The 26,465-nt window shown below is 33.1% G+C and overlaps 2 protein-coding genes across 5 annotated transcripts in view; one reads left to right on the top strand and one right to left on the bottom strand.

The window, feature by feature from the left end:
• Positions 1-25,147, bottom strand: part of LOC130648894 (voltage-dependent T-type calcium channel subunit alpha-1G-like) — a 55,637-nt gene extending 30,490 nt beyond the window's left edge. The window contains exons 1-3 of one of the 4 annotated variants that reach the window (XM_057455018.1): positions 25,026-25,147; positions 6,670-6,812; positions 154-492 (exon numbers count right to left, since the gene is read on the bottom strand). In XM_057455018.1, coding sequence (XP_057311001.1) covers positions 154-492; positions 6,670-6,707 — 377 coding nt within the window. In that variant the 5' untranslated portion in view covers positions 6,708-6,812; positions 25,026-25,147. Of the gene's footprint in view, positions 1-153; positions 493-3,904; positions 3,920-6,669; positions 6,813-17,759; positions 20,014-25,025 lie in introns of those variants that run through there. The other 3 variants (XM_057455017.1, XM_057455021.1, XM_057455020.1) reach the window with 3 other exon arrangements.
• LOC130648446 (uncharacterized) lies at positions 18,939-20,387 on the top strand. The gene is made up of 2 exons (XM_057454498.1): positions 18,939-19,225; positions 20,007-20,387. Exons 1-2 carry the CDS (start codon positions 18,939-18,941, stop codon positions 20,281-20,283), a joined length of 564 nt encoding a protein of 187 aa, XP_057310481.1. The 3' UTR covers positions 20,284-20,387.
• Positions 25,148-26,465: the final 1,318 nt, after the last annotated feature.

Below are 26,465 nucleotides of genomic sequence, written 5' to 3'. Positions count from 1 at the left end.
AACAATCGATATACGTTTTTTTATTAAAGCCTGGGATTTAACTTAACTTCTTCTAAATTTTTGAAATTCGAAAATCTTATGTTCTTATATAGTTCTCTGTATAAAACAAAACATATAAACGTATCATAAAAAGAAAAAAATAAGAAAAGATACGGCCATAACGTGATTCTAATAGCCCAGTGCCGAAGAGGTGATCTCCTTCGCAGACAATAAAAGGCCACGTCCTGGTAATACGCATCAATGGGATTAATATCAACATCAATTTCAATATCGGTTCTGGCGCTCTTACCATCTTCCATGCTTGTATCCGTTAAAATCGGACTTGGTAGTGGATTGCTAACCGGGTTATATACTCTCATATAATCTCGGGCATCGGATTTGAACTTCTCTTCTACGGCAGTCTGAATATTCTTTCGATAATTATTTAACTCAAAACACGCTGCTTCCTCTATGCCTCTTGTTAGCGCATTCTTTACATAGGCTTCTTTCATACTAAAAAAACATTGAACAAAAATCTTGTATTTATATTATTTCAAACAATAGAACTTACACTCGTCGATAAGATCGTCTATAGTAATCTCAAAATAAATAAATAAATAAAATACAAGAACATTTTATATATAATCAATTACACTGCTTGATAACTGTCCATGTTAATGTTTAATAAAGAAACAAGTTAATGGTCAAAAGTTGCTAGCTATCAAATTGGGAAACACATTTATTAAAACCCTTTTTTTTCAGTGGAAAACAATTATTTATAGATGTGATATCTTTCAATTTAAGTATTTAAAATAACATAAAGTTTGCAAGAACATAAAGCGTATGACAAAAAAATAATGTTGAAATGCGATTAAACAATGTTGTACCAAAACAGTATAAAAATAGCTTGCCAATTATTTCGGACGTTATTATTTTTACACCTTACTTTTTAAAGAACTTTTGGAGCCCAAAAACCTCTTATGATAATACCCGTATTTTGTCCAGAATCGCTATTTTGTGCTTGAAAGACGCACGAAATAATATCTGAATACGACGTGTTTCTGTGGACATTTTAACGGGCTGTTAAACATAACATAACCAAAAAAATATCAAATCAATTTCTTAATTAAATGTTCTTGTTTGCCGAGCCATGAAAAATACACGTTGTTTTGTAGAAAAATACACGCCTTTATCCAAACAGACCCCCTCCGTACTGTAGCGTTAAATTAAAACTAACTTCCTCGGTACAGAGCGGGAAAATAAAACTGACTTTCTGTGTACAGCGCGTTAATTTAAACTGACTTTCTCCTGTGCGTTAAGTTAAAACTGAACTTTCCTGCACAGATATCATAAACTTTTTTTTCAAAATGCTGGTAGAAGTTGCGGTAACAAGGACAGTACAAGAACAATAGATATCAGTTGAGAGAGATATCTCATGTACTTCTCTGTTAGGAGAGTTACACTATAATAACTTTCGTTTAACTTTAAGTCTACAACAACCAATTCCGCAAAGAGTTGAAAAAAAGTTCTCTACTGACTCATGAGTTTGCTTACCTCAATAATCTTGCATTTATAGAGCTGGGTACAAGGTTGATTTATGGCATGTTGTCTATTTCTGGCATTATATTACTATGGGCGTTACACTAATAGGTAAGTATGTATTGTTGTATGGTTAGTATTGTGTACAGATACCCGCTTGACGTTCATTGTTTTGGAATTGAAAGAAAAGAAAAGAGAAATATGAAACTAATAATTAAACCACAAAACAAATCAATCACTCAATTAATACACATAATAAGTTCATTTATTTATCTTGATACCTTTTTTGTGAAATTATATCGATTATTAAAAGTGTTAAACGCGAACTTACCGATGAGGTGAGAAGGAAAAAACTTTGCTTGCACTAATGTCGTGACTATGTTAAGGCATTGTTTACATTTAATTGATTTTTCACTGTTATCCCCTTCATTTTATATTCCCTTAACTTCAAAGACGCTAGAAGCTGAGTCAAGTCACACAGTCATGTCTGGACCCTCTTTACACCAAGATAGTGCTAGCTACGGTAACTCAGAGAGAACAATTTGTATTAAAGTGTAGCCAGACCCTAATAGAAGCTTTCCTTCACACAGAGTGTACCGGATTTTAACAGTCCATATAAATGAAAATTATCACGTACTTATTATCACATCCTTTTGACGGCAAAGGTTTTATCTCAATGTTTTGAAGAGAGTTTTAAAGTGGCATTAAATTCACTTAACATAACTCCTACCTTTGCAACAATATGGATTAGAGAATTACAACAATCGTGACTGGTGACTTACAAATTTCAAAAGTATTTGCGGGGAAGGGTGTACGGTAGACGTAACGTTGCAAATATTTCTTCATTCTTTTTTTGAAATGCTCCAGCTTATTATTATTTTCTTGAATTGAAAATTGAATAAATTTTAAATTTTTCGAAATTCTGTTCTAATTATGTAAGAACTCTGTGCCAAAACGAGGTTTAGTGCAAGTGGAAAATTATGAAGACTCTATAATTGACGATCATGTCATGTAACAAATCATAAGGCTTTATTCTAACACTTTAAAAAGCATGTAATTTAACAAATACATGCACCAATAATACAGTGAACTAGCTCTTACTCTGTAAAAAAATCTACGAGTTCGCCTTTTGCAACAAAGTGGATAAAAAAAGCGCATTTTCAATTTCGTGTTTCCGTGGCACGATTTACTTCTCGCGCACAAACAGATTGAATACGTGTATTAATAATATGGGGATTTACACGTTAGCCGAAAATTCTATTTGTAAAAATAATATTTCAAAACTTCAAAGATTAAAAAATTACAATGACGCCTAACTGTGAAAATAAAAGTTCGCAATTATTGATAAAAATAAAAGTCCGCAGGATACAACGTTGACAATCAGAGAAAAAATCCTCCATTCATGCTTTATGATCCAATTAAAATATAGACAGCGCTAATGCACATTATGTAACTATAGCAACAAGGTCAGACGGATTTCTATATCTTTTAACTGGTTGTCTCATCTGACATGTGTATCTGCACAGTCACTCAAAAGTTACTTGAACATGGCGTGTTAAGCTGATTGTGTACGATTTACTACGTGTACATGTAACGTATCCATAAGCGGTAATGTTTTTATTCATTCCCAAATTCTATGGCCTATTTTACACCCTACGCGTGCTATCAGTGCATATAGCTCTCAGTGTTAGTCGTAATAATAGCAGGATTTTATATAAAATGGCAGTCGAATCGTTACTTTGTACAAAAAATGCGCAAACAGCAATGACCGGAATAATTGCGTCCAGTTAAAATCGATGCCCGAAATATGTAGTTACATCGGGCGAACCCATGGATTGTTCCACGAGTTAACGAGTAGTCCGTCATTAATACACCATTTTTGCTATCATGCCGTGTTATATTTTCGAGCAAACAAATGATTGAAGTAACGGCTATTAAAATTATTAATTTGATGAAACAATTTGGACAGAGATTACTCCCACTCCTCTTTTAATACGAAGGATAGCTTCGTGACGTATTCATAAATTCTCCCACACAAATTTGAAGTCAATTAATTTTTAAAATTTTAACATTGACGTAAAATTCATTGAGTTGTAAATAGGTGTGGGAGGGGTTAACCAAATAAACAAACAAGCAAACAAAATACAAACAAATACCCAAAGAAACAAATTGAAGACAAAATTGCACGAAAAAAGTCAATTAAAGTTGTTCACTTAGCCAATTTAGCTAACTGGATCAACAGACTAACATGTCTGAGCTAAGCAAGGCTTAACAGGCTAGCGTAAACATCACGTCTTCGTTTAAAGTAAAGGATTACGCACACGCTTCTTATAAGATTAAACTTAAATAAAGATGATTACACAATATTAAAAAGATTTTCACATACCGTAAAACTTAAACGCTATTTCGATATGGAACAATCTGTTTAAAGGAGAGGCGAACTGCACTGCCGCACGGCTGCTGAATAAAAGTTTATGATAAGTGTTGATTTTAAAGACCAGACTGATTAGCTTGCTCGCCTGCTCCATAAACTATAACTATAAATCATACATCATTTTGTTTACATTTTTGTGAGTGCTGAGCTATTTATAATTGAGTATTTTTACGCATTTGTCAAACGGGTGGCTAAATTAAAAAACAATGGGATATATTTCTCCTTATTGTGATGGTCACGATGGTGATTTAACAAGAAAAAGTTGAAGATCAAATTGGCAAAATGTTGAACAACATGTAAAGAACATATTTTTATTATTTTGTACTACTTAACTTGCCCATACAATAGCGAGTAAAAAAAAAAAAGAAAGTAAAAAACCAAGGAAGAAAGATAAAGCCACCCTATTGCACGTTCGATTTGTTATTGAAGGTTTCCGGTCTGTATATTTATTCAAATTTGGCGCCATCTCATGATAACAAACTTTATCGTTCGAAGTTGGTAGTATGTTGTGGACTCAAAACATGAAAAGATATTGTTGTTGGTTATGACAGATAATTCTTTAGATCAAAGAAGTTTAAACGAAGGTTATAAAAAGCTGTTACTACTATAGTACGTAAAATATTCGTGGTTATCTCTAGTAAAAGATGTTATTTTTGATGTTTACTAAAAAGTACATTTAAAACCTACTTATTTTCACCCCATACAGCCATGGAATTTTTGTAAAAATGTTGTTAGAAAAATGTATAGGTAGTTAGTCGTGAAATATAGCTTTTTACTTGGTATTATAGTAGTTATCTTAGCAGATTTTAGGATTTAGAAATCTATATACATTTTTTTCTCGCTTAAAATTTATTTTCTGGCTGCCACAAAATAGTTTCTTGTTCGCCACTCCTTTAAAATGGCCGCCAAATCCGTACTTTTTGCTTAGGATGCATGACATGATCCCGTAAATTTTACCAATGGCCAACATAAAAACACTTTATCTGGAAAAATAGTTTATTATTCCGAAAGTTTTTGTTATCACATTTAATATCAATGTCCATTGTTTGATAAATATTTTTATTTCTTTTATATTATAATTATTCTTGTTGGTAAACCATCAACCTGAAGAAAAAAGTTTAACTTAACGAATGTTCGAGTTAAAAGAACCTTCTGTTAAATGTTGACTTTAGTCCAAAATGAGTTAACAGCTCGAGTGAAAGCGTTTTTTCCAGATTTTGGACAACAGTTACAGAAAAAAATGCTATCTTGGTGATAGAGAGGGTGTGCGAGTTCCTTGTAAATTGAATTTGTTCAGAAAGACAACATTTATACATTTATATTACGTGAAAACTTAATAAAAAATTAGGTAGTTTACTATCTGGAATATATCTAGATTTTAATCTCATTTTCTTAAGTAAAAAGATCAAGTTATCCAAAGAGATTGGCCTAGTGAAGACTAAATAAGTTAATATGTTCGAGTTTTTAATTAATGACAGTACCAAGAACGATAAGGTGATTCGTGATAATGACAGATCGATTTATCCGGTGTAAGAGTTACCGGGTGCTAACTGTTATTATTATTAACCTCACAGTTACCAGGAGCTAACTGTGAGGTTAATAGTTAGAGAAGAAAGTCACAATTTAAAAGAAGTTTTTTAAATTTTCAAAAGGTTCTTTTAGTTTAGGTACTGATATATAAGGAGCTGAAATGAAATTAATACAATCCTTGTTTGCAATGAAATCTCAAAATAAGATTGACATGTTGTGAAACAGAGAAAGTCATCCTGCAACGATGAAAAAGTTTTAATCCAACTTGACGCCATATTTACATTATTGCACAATTTTGCAACCATTTCATCGATATAAAAAAAAAATTGTTTTTATCACTTTAAATGACCACTGATTGTTCCGCCTTTCGTTGTTGACATTTTATAAAGTGTTTACGCCAACAGAAAACTGATAATACTGCTTCTTTAACCACTTCTCAAATTTTGAGTTTGTTTGCAAAAGCAAAACAATTTTTTTGTTCACTATAATGGTGGTAGCCAAATAGTTTAAAGCGAAGAAAAATTAAATTTGTTAAAAATATCTTAATCTTGTTCTTCAATATCTTTTTTTTAAGTTTTAGTACAGTTTCCAATTTTTACAGCTATGTAGTTCATTCAATCATTCGTTTATTCATTCATTCATTTAACCTTACTTCTTTGACGCTCAACTGTTAAATTCATATGACGCAGTTTATTGTTTTTTACATTCTTGTTTCATAGTTAGTGTTATGGTTTATGGGGCTGTTTATACGAACTGCAGGACGGGAAACGCCCTCATAAATAATTATGTTAAAAAAAATTTGGTGTTTACATTGAAAATTTTGGGGGCAATTTTGTCCTGTCCAAGCTAACAGAGATCCCGCTTGCACTAAGCGGGATCTCTGCTCAGCCGGGACGTTTTTTTCACATAAACACACGTTTCCGCGACATACGTTTCAATACAAGCGGCATAGACGGCTTATTTCATACATCATTGTCACCGTCGTTGTTGCTGTTTTGATCGTTGCTGTCTTAGGTTCTTTTTTCTTTAACGTGAGTTTCGTTGTGTATTTGTGCATTATCGCCGCCTTTAATGTCGTCGTCATTTTTGCAGCTGCCGTCGTCATTATCGTTGTTTTATCATTACTGTGGTGTTAGTTGTCGTGTTAATAATATTCACAATTGTATTTTCAAACAATTCTTACTAACCTGACGTTGGGAAGTTGGACAAACTGGAATTTTATCATTAAGAAATCTGTAGTATTTCTTGATATATTTCATTCGTTTTTTATGCATTATGTTCATCGCCAACCATCTTTAATTCAGTCATTGTTCTTTTTTCGTTGCAAGATCTACATCAAAAGAAGAAAGATATCACCTTGCAAACTCGGTAGACTTTATTGGTTCATGTAAGACGCATATAGCTTTAAGAAAGCTAAAATATTCGCTACATTTCAACTATTGGTCATACCAAGTTTCTGTCGGTGTAACGTAATTTATGCTGAAGGAAGAGGTGGTTGTAATAATTTTAGAAACATACCGTTTCGGTTTTAATTTGAAGACTTTTCACGTATTTTTTGGAACAGTCATTTGGAACAAAATTTTTTTTGCTTTACTATCTTGATGGTTGTGGTTTGTTCACACCTTTTAGGCCTCGAATGTTACTGAGAGCGACGATATTAAAATCAAATATTGTATCAAAAGGAGAAGAAATAATCCCTTTTATAGTAATACAGACTTGCATTATTTTGTTCTTATAAATTATGAAGAATTCGGGCTAAGTATGTTTTAAATCATTAGCAGATAATTCTTAATTAGGTTATATAAAGAAACATGTACAACATAACAATATAAAACAGTCTAAAATTAATTTAAATAATGTATATTTTTATAAAGTAAGCCTCAGCTCTTGAACGCTTACATTCATTATCTGTGCTGTATAATTCGCTATGTAATATGCTTATTTTATGAAAATATACGTAATTCTAATTAACAAATAAATTTGTGTTTCATAAGAAAATAGATAAGTCATAGCCTATATATATTTTTACATTTCTCTAAAATGTAGTTGGAATGTGTTTTGAATGGCTTGTTTTGGTGGTGCTGTACTGTGATACGCAGAAAGCCATTACATCGTCACTTTTTTAGTACAAAAAGAAAAATGTGGACAATATTATTTTGTTGAGAAGTTTTGTTTTAAATAATCAAGAAGGGGCGGGGGAAATATTTAGAGGAATTTTTTAAAGAAAAAGATTAACATAGAAACCAACGTTTTTTATTTGCTGTCTAAATTTCGGATTATATGAAAACAACTATAATAGTTTTATGATTTCTATGTCACAATAGAAGAAATCATTGGTGAAGGTTTTCCCTTCTTTTGGGTAATTAATCTATGACATTTGAATGGAAGGAAGGGTTTAGTGATCTTGTAACTGTCAAGAGGTCAAGATTTATCGAAACAGGAAAAAGGAGCCTTTCAACGATGGTGATTAACCAGTCAGAAACCTTCAGAAAAAAATGTAATTAATCATTTTTATCATAATTTTTGGCAACAGCTTGTCATTTTAAAAACAAACAAACCATTTGTTTGTTTATATTTTCCTTTCTCGGTAAACAAAAAATGGCATTCAAAGATTAATAAAGCTTTTTATATCGAAATCTGATGAGGAGATGTCACACCTTCATTCGTTTCGATAAGAGAGAAGGAGGTACCATCAGATCTGATACGAATAATTATTGGCATTACATTAAATTAGAAAAATATACTAAGCGATACACTGAGGACAGACACACTATGTGCATCATCTACGTGATAATAAAGTGGGGGACAATAAATACTAGGGCCCGATCGTTACTAGGGGACGTTTGTTGCTGGGGGACGAGCATTACTGGGGGATGATCGTTCCTAGGGAACGACCAATACTGAGAAACCATCATTACTGGGCTACAATCATTAATGGGAGACAATCACTATTGGAAAACGATTATTACTGAAGACCCTATTGTGCTTTTTTAAAAAAAAGATTTAAAGTTAATAAAATCCTAAGCATATTTTTTCCTCCTAGAGGAAACCAAATTTCGGCTATTATTAGTACTGAACTGAAGTTTTGATTTTATTATCTACTTCATTTTCACCAACTAAGTTTTACGCCAACAAAAGACTTCAAAAATAAAAGAAGAATTTGTTAAATTCATTTTTTGCCTATATTATATATTTTGTTAACTTAACAGAATTTTCACAAATTAGTCAGCAAAGTAAATAAATGTTGTGTAGGTGAGTGAGTAATTCTGCTACAGTCTAAACATTTTTACTAACCTTTTTGTGGCAACCTTTTTTACTTGTAAGCATGCAATCTACTATATATTTTCATAAATATATTTATAAATATTTATAAATATATATTTCACATGTACAACAGGTGAAAAAATAAAGTCCGCCATAATGTCTTCCCAAACGAGTAAAGAGACAATAAATCCCCATATTTGTAATTGTTTGTAAAAATAACAGAAGAAAAATTTAAATTATTATGAATTTAAAGATGCTGTAAAATTTCCCGATAATCCACAATTCGAAGCAGCTGTTATAATTTCTGAGGAAAAGAGGTTAGAGGACAAGGGGAAAACAAAACATAGCACCACACTTTTATGTTAGAAACGACAATAACAACGACGATTAAAGATCTAAAACGTTCTTTCGTTTTTTGCTTTACTTTAAAAACTTTTTAACCATTCGCCCGCCCTGACTTTGACGAAACATACCTGGTTCAGCTTATCATCACGAAAGGCGTAAAATAATGGTCGTACACGCATACTTTTTGTGGATTTTGTTTCATATGAGCATAGTATAGTTTACATGTGATCTCTTAGACAGTCAATTATATTTCGACTATTTTACTTATTTTGCTTTTTAAAAGCAAACGGAGAGGGTGAAGTGGTAGAGCGTTCGACTTGTAATCATAATCATAAAGTTGCAGGTTCGAGTCCCTCGAGTGTTTAAATGTATTAGGAGCAATCTACTGACCGCTAACCGGTTCTTTGGCAAGCAATCAAGTTAGAACAATACTATACGTGTCTCTGAAAATAATGAACGTAGCTACAGAGAAAGGAAAGGAAGGGCCGGACGACTGCATAGAATACCCAAGGACGTTAAACTTCCTGCCACACTACATGTGGCGGTCGTCCTTAAAAACTGCCAGCAAAGATAAAAAGCAGCTTTTTAAAATTAATGACGGCGATGATACAGCTTTCAAGGGAGATGACAACGGCCAAATATCGCGAATTTACGTGCATATACGGTGGTAATATTTTTAATTGACTGATGTAAATCATTACTTAATATATATGATGTCATGTTCTCAGTTTCCAGACCGTTCATTTTAAGAATAAAAAAACACGTCCAAAGATATTATCTTTGTGGTGAGACAAAGCTATCGGTTATCATTCCACTTACAGACGTGGGTGTTAAAAATCTTACAATATTATATCAGCCGATAAAATTGGTTTTTAATCTGATACCATTTAGAATATAAGTTAACAGTTTGAATACATTCTTCGCAATTACATCCTCTTTACTTACTGATTCAATCTTTACTCGCTGATCCAATTATTTTCTATTCACAGACAGGGATATTTTATGTTAGAGCTGCAACGATTTCAAGTCGAAAAGTGGTTCGATCAATTTTTGCTGATGTGACGAGTGTCCTATTGACCTCGTGATGTGAAGATTCCAAAAGGCTTAGTAAAGCCACTGGTATTAACCAGGTTTAGAGCTGTCTACAGAATTTAACGATTATCGAATTTGTATTATCATGTAAGCAACGTCATATCTGTAGAGACATGGGCAAAATTACTTTACACAAACGTCATGGAAAGATCTTTTCAGACTAAGAAGCCTACAATAATCTTACAACAATCAATAAGCAAAAAAACAGGGACAATGCTGTTTATGTTTTTACCAACTAAAATTTACTTATGTCACGTAAAACAACCTTGTATCCAGGACTTTTTGCGTGTAGCAAGTAAGCATAGCTTCTCTGAAGCAAGATTGGACTGTGGACGAGATTTGGTTGTTTAGGTAGGGTATTAAACAAAGCGGAAAAAATAGAGCAAAGTTTCTATCAACAAGCTTAAAATAGATAAATAAATATTATGCAAAGCAACTGTGCATCTTGCTGCCAACTGCTTACCGGTTTTAGAGGTTTTTTGAAACATGAAAATGTTTTGCTTTAAATATTGCTACTGTTACATGTTAATATGAATTATCAACAAAAAGTTTAATTAAGCTCTTTTTTTAAAGCAACCATTTTAAAATGTTGTAGATTGTTTTTAGTGAGTGCAGCCACTGACTGAAAGATTTCTTTCCCGCGAAACAAATTGAAAGTTGAACAAAAAAGTTTATTTATTTATTTAATACTATTATTCATAATTACTATTATTAATTCTATTACCAGTCAATGGCATGTGGAAAAATCCACGGGTTCAACTTTCCTTTTTATGATGCTGCAATGCGGCGTGCGTCTGGTTACTTGCGGTACCATTTTGTGTGACAAACAGACATATACAGGTATTACAATATTACTAGTCGTTGCCCGTGGAAAAATCCACGGGTTCGCCCGTCCTTTATATTTACCCGTCGCAACAAAGTGGATAAAAGTATATCGCATTTGATATTCGTGTTTCCGTAACATCATTTTCTATCTCAGCGGGGGGTCCGCGCAGAGACAGACAGACGGAATACGGCTATTATAATAGAGACAATATAGACTAGCGTATTTCGTGTTTTCATGCCACAACGTTTTTTTCCGCGTACAAACACACAGGCGAAGAACGGCTGTTATTATAGAGACTAGTCGTTGCCCGTGGAAAAATCCACGGGTTCGCCCGTCCTTTAAATTTACTTATCGCAATAAAATGGATAAAAATATATCGCATTTGATATTCGTGTTTCCGTAACATCATTTTCTAACTCAACGAATTTTTTTTGGACTGTACTCATTTTAGGGAAAATTGTTACAATATTTGTAATTATATTTCATGAGTTTTGCAGATTGACAAATGTTTAATTAGAGTTTTAATTTATTTTTATTTGTTCGTTTTTGCTTTTTTATTTGTTCGTTTTTGCTTTTTTATTTGTTCGTTTTTGTACATTATGTACACTTTTTCAATAATATTCTTACGTTTCTGTTTTGTTTTGTTTTGTTTCTTGGACATAAATGAAATCTGAAACAAATATAAACAAAACAGTTTTAAACAGTTTGAAAGAGAAACTCGATTCCCTCAGAATTGATTCATGTCTACACTTCACCATCTTTTATGCCATGGTGTCTTTGTGTAAAATGTATTTCACATTTTACGTGAAATACATCTTTTTTCATTTTGAGCCATTATATACTTCTATTTTATGAACAATGCCAAGTTTATTAAACAATAGCTGAAAATTAAAAACAAAATATGAAAATAACAAAGCTGAAATTTTACTAACCTTTTTTCTTTTAACAAGAATTGAGATTATCCGAAACTTTTACTCAGTTTAATTGAATTTGTAAGGAATGCCAAAAAAGTGTTCAAAATATAGGAACACAATTTTAGCCTAAGCTTGTGAAAAAAATAGCAATTCTTATCCAATAAAAGGTGTAACTGAAGAAATAAACACGTTAAAAATAAACAAATCGTTCCATATGACAGTAAACAAGCCATAACACTGACCCTAACCCCCTATGTTTAGATTTATTTTTTATTGACTATCAAACATTGACAGTATATGTTTGTCTGTTTTGCGATTAGACGAAGTGTTAGACAATCAAATGAAGCTTTCCATTCAATGATAGTGTTACAGACTCAAACTGAGACATTAAAATAGTAACGTCGTAAACACAGAGGATTATAACAGTCTATGTTGCATATCCTTAATTTTTAAGGACTAGTCAGTGACCTGTGGATAAATCCACGAGTTCGCCCGTCCTCGTGTGTCTCGCTACTGCGGTTACCATTTTGCGTGACAGACTTGTACGGGTATTTTAATATAGACTAGTCGTTATCCCGTGGAAAAACCCACGAGGCCGTCCGTGTTTAAATTACACGCTATTTCGTGTACGGGTACGACACTTTTTTTCGGGCAGACAGACAGACAAAACATGTCTATTATTAGAAAGATGTTAGCAAGGATATTAAATTAGATTTTACTCCTTCCCCTAAGCTTAGCTTGTATACAAAGCTTAAATTTAATAGAAAGGAAATGTTACTTTCTTTTTCTTCAATAGCCTCTAGTGCGACCCCCCGCTGAGTTAAAAAGTCATACTACGGAAACCCAGAATGTGATTTATAAAGAACGGGTAATCAAACAGTTATTTAATATGATCGTGCAATAAAAGCATAAACTTTTTTCAACACTTTTTAACCCAAGATTCTAGATTTGTTCGTTGTTTTTATAAAAAGCAAGCAACGTAAATTTATTTAGCACTATAATTTTCTGATGTAGTTTCCTATGAAAAAAGAATTAATTGTTTAAAATATTTCATTTTGTGTTTTTTTAGTTGAATTTTTTGAACACCTGCAAGACACAATTCAATATTAAGTCAGTACCTAATGTCAAGCACACCAACATTTCTTAACTGAGCTGTAGCAGTAGTAGAAGTTCCTTATAACTGTGGAGGAGAACTTATCCGGTTTCTTATAAATGGAGTTTCTTATAAATGAAGTTTCTTATAAATGGGTTTCTTATAAATGGGGTTTAACGTAATTCTATAGAAACCGATTTATAAATTGGTTTCTTATAAATCGGTTTGTTATCAAAATACGTTACACCCTATTTATAAGAAACCCATTTATAAGAAACTCATTTATAAGAAATCGGATATTTCGGCTGTTTTTAATTAAACAGAAAATCAGTTAAATCTCAGCCTTGCCATTGTTCTTATTTTGTTCTTATTTTAAGCTATTCCCAGCCTCATTATTTGTTTAAACTTGTTATTTATAAGAACATTGCAAGATCAAGTTGCTTACCGTAATAGCTACCGTTCCGGTGTACTTTGTTTCTTTCCTAATTCTCAATACTGTTTCTCACTGATGTTTTATAAAAACTTATAAAGAATATGCAGTCCAGGTGTTACAAACCAAAGTAAGCAATACGCTGAAAATAGAGTTCTATTCTGCACTTCCCTTTTACTTACCGATAGTCTATTTAACTATGTTTTCTTCAAAAATATCAAAATACAGTTTCTTTTATACGAAAGCTTAAACAAAAAACACTCGGAACGAACTACAAATTTAAAACAACCAATAAATACAAGCAAACTTTTTAGAGTAAACCACGAATTTTATCCTATCAGTGAGAGTCGCTAGAACTGACCCTGTTAAAAGTTCGGGTAATGATCAAGCGAACGAAGAAGAACAGAAGAAATCAATAAAAATGAATGCAAAAAAATTCAGCTGTGATCCAGTGTAATTTACCTCCATTTACACAATTTTGTCGGTGACAAAAAAATACGTGGAATCTTCTGGTTAATTTATCGATGCTTATTAAATGTCATTGACCTCAAACATTTTTTTTCACTAACTAAAACCGCAGATTAGTCATAAACACTGATCCTGACCCTCGTATATTTATATTTGTTTTCTATTCGGTTTTACAGGTAACTGAGTGTTTTAAAACCTTGTATGTCACTGTCTACACAAAGCTATCTGCCTGGCGCCTAACAAAAAGAGTTATCGGTTTTAAGACTTTAAAAATAACAGAAAATTTATCGGCTTTAAGACTCTTAAAACAACAACTAAAATTGAAACTGTTAAATAAAACACGTACTATTTGGCAAACACTTACCCGAACGGTGAAAAATTCGTCATTTAAAATTTTTGTCGGCTAAAACTTTTTATCGGTAAAGAATTTCTTTTGCAAAAATTCAGTTTCTACAGATAATTTTTTTCACCAAAAGTAATTTGTCACTTTTTAATACAATTTTGTTCCCCGGAACTTCTTGCCTTTTTTAACATTAAGGCCGGCGGCGTAGAAATTTGTTAGCCATCAAGTAAGCGCTGGCGGCTTTGACATCACCCAACAAACCCTGGAGATGAGGATGTTTTCATTAGCTAGATTATAGAGATTATATAAAATTATCTCCCACCTTGGCATAATATCTAAGAATTCTTAATTTTTTTAAAAAAACAATCTTTATTTGTTCTTATGATTCTAGAATATATCTGAATGAGTTTAATATTTACTTTGACCGTAATTAACAGTTGTTTCTTGGTGTCTAATAGATTCTCTATCAGGCACCGGGTGTTTCCAGTTATAACATTCTGCAACCAAATAAAAAGTTGCGCAAATACCAATTTGGGAAGTGCGCGAAAAGTTGGAACGCAAATATAGAAGGAACGTGGAATTTTAAAAGAATAAGGATATATAAATGAATATTTAAAATAACTGAAAATAAATATTTAACGGCATCCATTGTTTATTTTTATTACTTAGACATGCATGGTGACGCCATATCTGTTTACAAACGGAAGCGTTGATGTATTTCTGAGGTTGAAGATTATTTTTAAATACTTAGTTCCATAAATCTGGATTCGTTACTTTTGTTTATATAATGTTCATTGAGGTCAGCATGTGGTGCAAGTAGTGGGCTACATTGTGTTTTTATATTTCAAAATATATTTTTTTCTATAGTGTGCGCCAAGCGTATCAAATTTACATCAAGCAATTATCAATGACTGAAATGCTGCGAAAAAACGCCAAGAGCGTTAATTACCTTTTTTTTTTTACTTTTAGAATGGGATGTCAAAAAGAGGGAGAGAATAAACTTTTGTATTTTTAATTTTTTTGCCAATGGAATACATTTTTTTTAAATAATACCTACATCACCATGAATATCGTCATCCGTATTAAATACAGCATCGATCATATTTTCTTTTAATTTTTGAAATAACATTATGTGAAGCACTTTATTCAATTTCTTTTCGAATAAACATCCAAAGGGATAAACGTCTATTGAAGAGGGCATTTGTTTGTACCATTACGGTATTCAAACACCCATTTATATCAAGACCTTTAGCGTTTGAATTTTGCCTCCTGAGGCACAGAACTTCTATTAGGGTAGTATCCTACAAGCTAGGTTTTCCCCATGTATTTTCTATTTTAGGTTGTTGTCAAAATTATAAGTCATTAATAAGTGAAAATAATTTCCAGTAACGATTCATTGTTTTGGTAATGACTCTACACATTACAATAACGATCGTTTTACACGTTAAAGGTTTCTTTGATATTATCTGAGGAGCCATGCCACGTTTTACGAAATACAAAACTTATTATGTGAAGTTAATGTGATCAGGTAAATGCACGAACACCGCAATCTAACTTTTACGAATAACATCACCAGTATTCGGCCCCCGTCCCCCGTCCCCACGGTTTCTTGGACCAACAGAAACAAATATAGATATACTAAAATGATATCTATAAAAGGAGGTAATAAAAAAGCACACGATTTTGTTATAAAACATCTTTGCAATAAAATAGTTACGACAAAATTATAATCTTACAGAGATTTAACCTTGTAGCTATTGCGGTTTTTAGACTAGAAGTTGCATAAAATGCCCACGTGAAGAAGTCCTAAATTTGAAATACTTGTAACTTCAAACCTACCCAATGGCTAAACAACATAACTCGCACTATTTTTTTAGTTCAAATTATCGGGGGTATATACTGCAGATTAGATGTCACAAGCGTAACTATAGGCTAGATTGATCTCAGGTCTCTAATAGTAGGCGGGATGGAGTAGTAATAAAGAGGGGGTAGTTGAACAATTTCCGAACTATTAACATCTAGAGTTATAACATTCTTAAAGCAAACTAATGATAAATTGCAATTTTCAAAAAAGTAGAAGATACTTAGACCCAACCTGAATGGAAAGATGTTTTTATAAATTATAAAAGTGGTAAAAAGTGATTATAAGCCATAATTTTTTTTTTTTTGGTCGAACTCACCATGTTACATATATATTATAGTTATGAGTCGAAGCTAAGAGAGCCAGTTACATACCTTTAAATGTATTTGTGGTCGTTTATGTAAGGTGGTTTTGATAACTTAAATTTTAATCCAACCTAATCTCCAGCCTTTTTTGTGACCTTTCCCATTAGCATATGACAGCATTTCAAGAACGTTAGAGACGAGGTATACTTTCGTCTTAATTAGCATCCTACATAAACGATTGAAATATAACACTGCCGTGTCTCAACTTTTGGTTCTAACTACAATATATAACTTTTTAGTTTTAATCTGTGTCTACTTTGTTAAATAAAATGAAAAGCCAACCCACCTCTTGAACTTCTCGATCTTTTTCAAAGTTTTTTGCCCGAATATCCAAGGTTACTCAACTTTGTTTACAAAATTTTCAGCCACAATTAGCACGTTACTTCAAAACACTTTAAAACTGTTATGGGAACCAATTTAATTTAAGTGTTAATTACAAATCAGCTTCGCTTTTAATTTGATTTGGCAGGACTAGTTCCCAGATCTTTTCGTTTAATTTGAAATTATGTGTAGGTTATGTCAAATTTGAAAGCGTTCACTTGTGGCACCTCCTCCCACCCCCCGCCCCTTAACCCTCTCTCTTAACATTGCTGCAAAATACCAAGGGTACAGTGTGCTTTCAATATAACGAACCTTGGAGTTACACACAAAAAAATTCGTATGATACAACATTTGTTTGTTGCAAAGGTGAGACAGAATTTAGTTTATAAATCAAGAAGATCGCTGTATCGGGTTTTTAGTTTCGACAAATTCGTTGTAAAGAGGGTTCATAATATCAAATGGTCGTTGTATCTGAGGTTCGTAATATTCTCTTTTTTTTTCTTTTCTCTATGTGTTTGTCAAATTTGAAAGTCTTCACTTGTGTATTAATATGCAATTAGACAAAATCTTATAGGAGAATGTGTTCACTCCCGGATTTCTTGGTCAATATCAAAGCTTCTGGTGCGCACCTGATCGCTAAAATTTACCGTCAGTGTTGAAAGACGCAAGACAATTTAGGGGCGTTGTTAGTAATTCGATCTGGTATTCCAGGCTGTTTCGTTTAAAAACTAACTATGCTTTGTGCATTTTCCATTCTAATAAACCGGACACTTTCCCCTATTTCATCTAGGGTATATTTGTCCATCCAGAGAAACCCTGCTAAAATGAGATGGTTTGTTATTAGATGCTGACTAAATGAATTAGGTGAACAGAGCCATCGTATCTCCATCATGAACATTCCCTAAAAGTTAGTTTTAGAACATTTAAAGTAATTATTGAAAACAAATGTAAATACCTTCAGCAAATTCCACCATCCATCTTATCATATTAAAGCTAATAATTAAGACAAAGCCTTCATGTTTTGAACGTGAGGTTGTTGTTTCGTAAAAGACAGATTAAAGACGGCGTATACAGGTTAAAAACTGAATGAAAGTGAAAACTGTATTAAGATAAAGTGAATTAAAAAGTAAAAATGTAAAGAATTGAAATATATAAATATTAAACATGCACTTTTGTGTTTGGTTTTTAATTCATTGTGTTTGATTCATTTGTGAATAAGCTAATATTAGCTTACATCTGTATAAAACGGACTGCAGCCCTCAGAATCGATTTTTTTCATGACCCAATTCTTATCTCTATAAAGAGGTCGTTTATAAGACGGATAGGTACAAGACAGACATTTTTCTTGAATAAAATTTTTTACAACGGACACCATGGAAAACTTCGAAGTCGCGCAGTTATCAATGATGACAGCCAGCCATTCTTTTAACCATACAGAAAAAGGTTGAAGATCTGTACCTAAGATCTGTGTATCTGTACGTGTGTTTGTTGCTCACTTATGTTTCCATTGTTTTAAGAATATTTTTTATAATTGTATAACTAGTTGTTAACTTGTGCAACTGTTTTTTTTTTTGCTGTATTCTTCTCTTTAGGGTTTTTTTTAAGGTCTGGACTACGTTATTACTTAAAGTGAACTACCTTATTTGATGTGTGTCCTGACACTTAATGAGACCGCTTTTGGGAGGGATGCTCATTCGATTAAAGCTTTTATTAAGTATAATAAAAAGAAGTTAAAGTATGGATAGCATTGCCACACGACTTAAATAAAAAGAAAAATTAATTTGAGTTTTTAAAAAACTCCTAAATAAGCGCCCCATCTGCGCAATAATTAAAAATTGAACGCCTTTTCTTGGAAGATACTATCATTCGAAGAAGGGTGTGTGGTTGCTTTGTCGAGCAGGGCTATTCATTGAATTAAATATGGACTCTTATTCGTACTAATTTCCGCACCTATTAACTCTCCGCAAATTACACGGTAAAAGAAGTAAAATGTAAAATCAATAAATAAACTAACATCCTAACTGTTTGAGATCTAATTTGCGTGTCGTGAAGTATCAGTTGGTCAGGAATTTAAAAAAATTGTTAACCACTTGCGTCAACTTAATTAGACGTCAAATAACAGCAAATAAATAAAATGGCGGCACCAAACGGTTTGTACGCACATATCGACTTCAGTTATCCGTCAGCCATTACAGATAAGAGACACAAATTACCTAAAGATGATGGAAATACGCTGTGCCCTATGCATCAAAAAATGAAACAACGTAACGAAAATGAAAAGAAGAAGAAAAAGAAGCAACTGAACTTCTTTCGTCATTTTTATGAAAGAAAAAGTAGCTTGGAACGGAAGTTGGAATATCATGGTATCAAAATTAAAGTTGAGCATAAAAGAAAGAAGATCCATCCAGTTGAATCAGAAGAGTAAGTTATCCTTCTTCGCAGCAAAAAAATCACTTGATATTGTGATGTTGTCAACTGCATATGTGAAAGTTATACTTTCTCAAGCCACTCAAGCTACATTCCATAGATTATAAGTTTCTAATGTTTAATAATATTTGTGCAATACCAAGCGCTATTAAGTTTTTCCTATTGAGATGAATCCTTAACAGTACAAGAAAACTAACAAGCCCTGGAAATCTAACGCAGTAATGGAGGCCCATCATTACATATAATCTTTTCCTATATATACGGAGGGTGGCACGAGGGCTAAAGTAAGCTGATACCAGCAGCAAAAATTAGAAAATCATCAGTTAGAACCACATTTTTTTTAAATTACCCAGGGTTCTTCAACGTTGTTTATCGTATTGGCTAGCACTGAAACTTGTGAGCGAGACACAACTGAACATCGGGGCTGGAAGCTAAGAAATCACGACTTTGAATTGAAGACGAATTGCCATGAGAAAAAGTAGCTTTGACCATTTTTTTTAATTAGATTTGCAAGAACTTGAGGCACCCCACAATGAGAATTAAAGAACAGAAACCCCTTTATGATGTCTAATGATGAGGGATGGTCACATTTTTTGAGTGCAGAAATATTAATTGCGCGAGAAAAAGCGCGCGAAACATAATACATTGCAAAAGTTGGTGGAAGTAGGGTTTATAGGGATAAAGCTATGCATGAGCGGATACTTCTATACAAAATGCTTTTGTAGAAGACACAATCATTAAGAAGACTCCATGTAAAACTCAATTATTTTTATAGAAACAAAGGCGACAGTAACAAATTCACGCGACAGGAATTGTTGATCTTGTCAAATTCTCAATTGGAGCTGATAATGGACACGTTTGAAAGCTGTATTAAAAGACTTTCAAAAGAATTGACAGAACTTACTGAAGAAAACGAGAGACATGCAGATGACAAAACAGGCTTAAAAATGACTGTACAGCGTTTAGAGGAGCTCGCGTTGAGAGTGATGAAACCCTGGGTTAACAAGATGCCTCATTCTGATGAAATGACACGTGTAATGTTGTTGAATTGAATTTCTGGGTAAACTTTACCACTAATCGCTAAAATAATCTCTGTGTCATCAAATGTACAAATGTACTACCCAATTCCCCTGTCTATCAATTCCTCTCTGAACCACTTCCCCTCTCACCCAAGTCCCCTTTCTACAATTTCGTCTCCCACTTATTTCATCTTTCACCACACAACATCACAAAAGCAGATTCATTTTACTATCGTAACGGTACGTTTAAGATTTGCATACAATTAACCTATCAAGTTCTAAACTAGGCAGAGAAATCGGGCATCACATGTCTGGTGTATTCCCGCGTTTTTTCAACATACTTACTACTTTGTCAGCAACACTGACATTTCAAAGAAGTTTTGACGATTCTTTTGTTTAAAGAGCTAGATGAATCTATTGAGATGAATCCTTAACAGTACAAGAAAACTAACAAGCCCTGGAAATCTAACGCAGTAATGGAGGCCCATCATTACATATAATCTTTTCCTATATATACGGAGGGTGGCACGAGGGCTAAAGTAAGCTGATACCAGCAGCAAAAATTAGAAAATCATCAGTTAGAACCACATTTTTTTTAAATTACCCAGGGTTCTTCAACGTTGTTTATCGTATTGGCTAGCACTGAAACTTGTGAGCGAGACACAACTGAACATCGGGGCTGGAAGCTAAGAAATCACGACTTTGAATTGAAGACGAATTGCCATGAGAAAAAGTAGCTTTGACCATTTTTTTTAATTAGATTTGCAAGAACTTGAGGCACCCCACAATGAGAATTAAAGAACAGAAACCCCTTTATGATGTCTAATGATGAGGGATGGTCACATTTTTTGAGTGCAGAAATATTAATTGCGCGAGAAAAAGCGCGCGAAACATAATACATTGCAAAAGTTGGTGGAAGTAGGGTTTATAGGGATAAAGCTATGCATGAGCGGATACTTCTATACAAAATGCTTTTGTAGAAGACACAATCATTAAGAAGACTCCATGTAAAACTCAATTATTTTTATAGAAACAAAGGCGACAGTAACAAATTCACGCGACAGGAATTGTTGATCTTGTCAAATTCTCAATTGGAGCTGATAATGGACACGTTTGAAAGCTGTATTAAAAGACTTTCAAAAGAATTGACAGAACTTACTGAAGAAAACGAGAGACATGCAGATGACAAAACAGGCTTAAAAATGACTGTACAGCGTTTAGAGGAGCTCGCGTTGAGAGTGATGAAACCCTGGGTTAACAAGATGCCTCATTCTGATGAAATGACACGTGTAATGTTGTTGAATTGAATTTCTGGGTAAACTTTACCACTAATCGCTAAAATAATCTCTGTGTCATCAAATGTACAAATGTACTACCCAATTCCCCTGTCTATCAATTCCTCTCTGAACCACTTCCCCTCTCACCCAAGTCCCCTTTCTACAATTTCGTCTCCCACTTATTTCATCTTTCACCACACAACATCACAAAAGCAGATTCATTTTACTATCGTAACGGTACGTTTAAGATTTGCATACAATTAACCTATCAAGTTCTAAACTAGGCAGAGAAATCGGGCATCACATGTCTGGTGTATTCCCGCGTTTTTTCAACATACTTACTACTTTGTCAGCAACACTGACATTTCAAAGAAGTTTTGACGATTCTTTTGTTTAAAGAGCTAGACGATTTTTAACAAACGACACAAGACTATAATCTTGTCCCTAGCGCACAATTTCCAGATGTAAAGCCGTTGGTCGTAAATGTCATATTATTTGCGTTTAAGCCAGCAAATGTTACATGGTAAAGAGGCGAATAACCTGCGAAGAGCTTAGTGTAAAATAATCAGTAGGTTCTAGTAGAGCTGGGGATGCAAGTATGTGTGTCCCTGAAAAGAAGATTCTTCTGGGCCGGGACAAATTTTATAAAATTCGAGACGGTTGAAATAAAGACAACAAAGGTCAACGGAATATCGTGACAGTGAATTAAAAATATAAATTAAAAAATTATAAAGATTAATAGAGTTTTAAAAGAAAAATGTGATTTTTTTTTCTACATGACGTAGGATTTCAGTAAATAATGCAATATGTTTTGAAAATCTCATGTCAAGCTTGACGTCAAAACGTGTGTTCACTCTTTTTATTTTTTAACTCCGAAAATCGTTTTTTTCATTACTATCTTGTTCTAAAGGGCGGATATAAACTTCAAGAGATTTTTTATTTAGAAGAAAATTTCCATTACCATATAAAGCATAGTATTTTAAACGCCCATAAAAATTTCTTAAACCGATAAATACAGACCACAGACATATTTTCGGTCACAGCTGGAATAAAATTGGCCTACCTGCTCTAAGCAAACATCTTAGCTAACGAAAAAGTCCTGGAAACGAGGTTGACTTCTTCAAGAAAAGAAAACGCTGAAAATAATGCAGCTTCGCGAATGAGCCATTTAAGCACTTCTTAAATGAAAGCTACATAGAATCACAGTCCCGATATTTACTTGCGCACGCATCTAAGTGATTACGTAATGCCCGATGCGCGCGCAGAAATGGAGGTAAAAATGTAAATAAACTAAGCGGAAAGTTACCTCCATTTCTGCGCGCGCAGGAAAAACAAAACTTTAATTTAAAAAACTTTTAAATAAAATTTCAGTCCGAGAAGAAACAAAAATATGGAGTAAAAAATAAATCATTTTCCCTTTTCTATTTCTGTCAAAACAACTTTTGTTCCATGTCTAACGTTATCCGTAAAGGAGGATTTTCACGAAGCGAATTGGATGGCGAATCCGTCAGCGAAATGTATCCTGAGCATACTCAGTTTTAATTGTTTTTATTTTGCTTCATAAAACTCGCTTCGCCGAAAAGTGGAAACAGTTCTTACTTTTTAGCGGCGAAATATTTCGCTGTAGCGCCTCCTAAGACCATTATTACCTAAATGAAGTTTTGTTGTTTTTGTTGTTGCTAACTACCTGGTTGGTTGACTTGCTCGGTACCTAAAATTTTTGCAATGTTTTTCTCTATTTAACATTATAATTTCCTGGATCCCATCTAGTTTTTTAATCCTATTTTCAACTTTATTTTTTCTGACCACCTGCTTCTTAAGAGGTCACAGCAATGGAGCCTACAAGTTGTCTTTATTTAGCTGCATTATTCGCTATAGAGGACAAAACTTAAACGCTTTTTGCTTCAGAGCTGAAATCGCAACCCTGTCCTCTGAGTCTTGTGTCTCATAAGCCGTTATTACGGTGCCACTATAAACTTCATCAACAAAGCAAAATGCTCTGGGAACGAGGTTGATGAGATCGACTTCCATTGTGTGAAAACTTTCTAACGTGCGAAATGAAATTAACAAATGTAATATGACAGCTGCTGTAAACAAAAGATTTTACCCTAGTCTGACCGGGCTTTCGGGGGCCCTAAAAAATTCCCCTCCAAAAGTGACGAAGCAGACATCGTATATTTGAGTATACTTAGCATAAAAATATTGGCTAGCTATAGAACAAGAACTAGTCCCACGTTTTGACACGCCCGCAATACGGAATAATCATGTCGGGGACACTCCGAGCTCGGGAGCGTGAAAAAATGGTTATGCTGACGTCAGCAGCAACTGGCACTCTTTAAGAGTTTTCGATTTAACAAAATAAAATCTTCGTCCTCAGGGTCCTATGACCCTCGAGCCGTTGATTAATCAAGAAAGCAAAAAGCCCTGTGGCTAATTCTAAGTCTGCTAAAAGCACTGATTGGTGAACTTTGACTAGTTCACAATGTGAATGTAATATCCTTTTGCCCATAGAGTCTCTCTCCTTACTTCACACAAAATTAGAGAGAGTTGTGTGGACCCAAACACGTTGTCAGGTAGGTAGGTACCCCTTGAATTATGCGCCTGTTTTAAACGGCATTGCATGATTTATCAAGGCTGAACCGCAAAATATCAAAACAATAAGGTCTGGGTTGTTTGGTTGGTTGGTTAAAATACGAGCGTCTACTATGCTCTGAAATTTGCTGCCATTCAGTCATTGTCTCTAAAAAAGTTTTAAAATAATTTTCTTGAATTTTTAACCGTAAATGAATGCGTGTTGATAAAATGTTTTGTTTCTCAATATAACTCTTCTAATTCTTCTAATTCTTTTTATTTTATTTTATTTTTTTATTTTCTTCTATTTCTTTATTTGATTTATATTTATTTAATTTTTGTTTTTATTTTTGTTTTGTGTATGAATATCCTCAGAAAAATATCTGAACTTCACAAAGCATTCCGCTGCATCTATTAACGTTAAGATTTCTTAAATTTATTTTTTCGTGCATTGTATTATAAAAATAAGTTATCGAGTATATAAACTTTTGCTTCCCTTTTCCTCCTCGCCAGTAGTTGATAATTTTCGAAATATTCCAACGATATGATTTTTCAATTTACAAGCCTGAAAAAGTCGGGAAAAGGGGAGAGGGGGTGGGGGTAATGATTTTTTTTAAAAAAACAGTAGTAAGAATAGCTGATTCTAGATCATTCACCATAAAAAAGAAAACAAAAAAATTTGCTTGCTACCAGTCTGCTTTATAGGAATTAAAAGATGGAACTAATGTCCCCGGGATATTGTAGTGTATTTTCTTTATTACAAAGCCAAACATTGTTGTAAACGCGGCTAATTAAAAATCGTTTATTGGCTAAACAAACAACTTGAGAGAGTGGCCTTGTTAAATGCTACAAAAATTATTTGTTGTTTTTAAAAGTGTAATGTTAATAAAAGTACGTGAATTTAAAGAAAAAATAATAAATCCCTACCAGTATAATATTTTCCGATTGTCTTTTTCGCTGTTCCAATAAAACTTTGCCGACATGTTTAAGATTGAATTTCATCAAGACACAAAAATCTTCTTCTTTTCAAAGATGAAAAAGGTTTTCTCCATCGCAGAAATTAATTAAAATTTTTACATTTCATAATAAAGTGTTTTTTTTTAAAAACCTCTGCACAAAGCTTCTGCGCTGGAGAACATCGTACACAAAAGTTATACCCAGGTGTCTGGGTTTTATTTCTTCTATATTTCATAGTAAATTTCTTGTATATACTAAAATATATAACAATAGGATGTGAGAAATTGTGGTTTGAAAAACGTTTGTGAAAAAGGGAAAAGTCTATAAATGAAATATAAGACAAACTTCTTGTAGAGCACAAAGTCTATAAAAGAACGTAAAAGATATCTTATTCTTTTATTGATCTTTTCTCTAAAACTACTTCTTCTTCTTCTTCTTCTTCTTCTTCTTCTTCTTCTTCTTCTTCTTCTTCTTCTTCTTCTTCTTCTTCTTCTTCTTCTTCTTCTTCTTCTGAATAATATCTCAGAAATTTTTTATCATTTATCACAAAAAGAAATGAATTTTCAGCTCTTGCACTAAGCATGGACAAATGAAATACAAATTTTTCTTTCTGGATGTGATCGCTTTTGAAGCAACATTGTCTTCTCTGATTCTTTCATTGTCAAATTCAGTGCACACGATTTAAAAGATTTATCAATAGCGTCGCATGAGATTTCTTTCTATTATATAATATAGTAGAAAGACATCAAAATATCTTGGTCATTAATGCTTCGTTGAAATCAAAAAGAAAAATCTTTTATTTTGAACAAATTTTTTATTTCTCCCTAAGGCGTTTTAAAAGATGGTTCTAGTTTCTAATTTATTTAGATTTTCCAAATGGATGTTATGTTTCCCGTGTATAAGTCCACCTTCGTTTAAGCCCATTCTCTTTTTAAGGCTTCTGTTGTGGGTAACATTTTTCTCAAAATATAAAAAACAAAACTCACCTTTCTAACCAAAAAGTTTTTTGCGATTTTGTCCCCTTTTCGCGAAAATTCCTGCCCGATAAGAAGTTTAACCTGAAATTCGCAAAAGTTATTTTCGCGAAAAATCAATTTTTCCAAAAAATCGCGAAAGTTTTTTCCAAGTTTTAAAAGCCGAAAACACTTAAATAACGAGGGTTCCGAGGGTAGAAGGGTAGAAATAATAGAATCACAACGAAAAAAATTATCAACCGGAAAAAAATGGCTCTAAAACTCTAACTCTAAAAATGGCTCCAAAGCCGACTCAATGTGGGGAAATCAGCTAAAATTGGAAAAACGGAAGGGTATGAATATCTTTGTATTAGAAATTTCAAAGTTCAAGACCAAAAACGAAGAGAAGAGTGAGAATTTTGGTTAACTTTTTCTATACAATATTTGATTGTTTTCG

Source organism: Hydractinia symbiolongicarpus, chromosome 7, assembly GCF_029227915.1.
Source record: "Hydractinia symbiolongicarpus strain clone_291-10 chromosome 7, HSymV2.1, whole genome shotgun sequence".
Lineage (NCBI taxonomy): Eukaryota > Metazoa > Cnidaria > Hydrozoa > Anthoathecata > Hydractiniidae > Hydractinia > Hydractinia symbiolongicarpus.
This window is presented reverse-complemented; position numbering and strand designations above follow the sequence as displayed.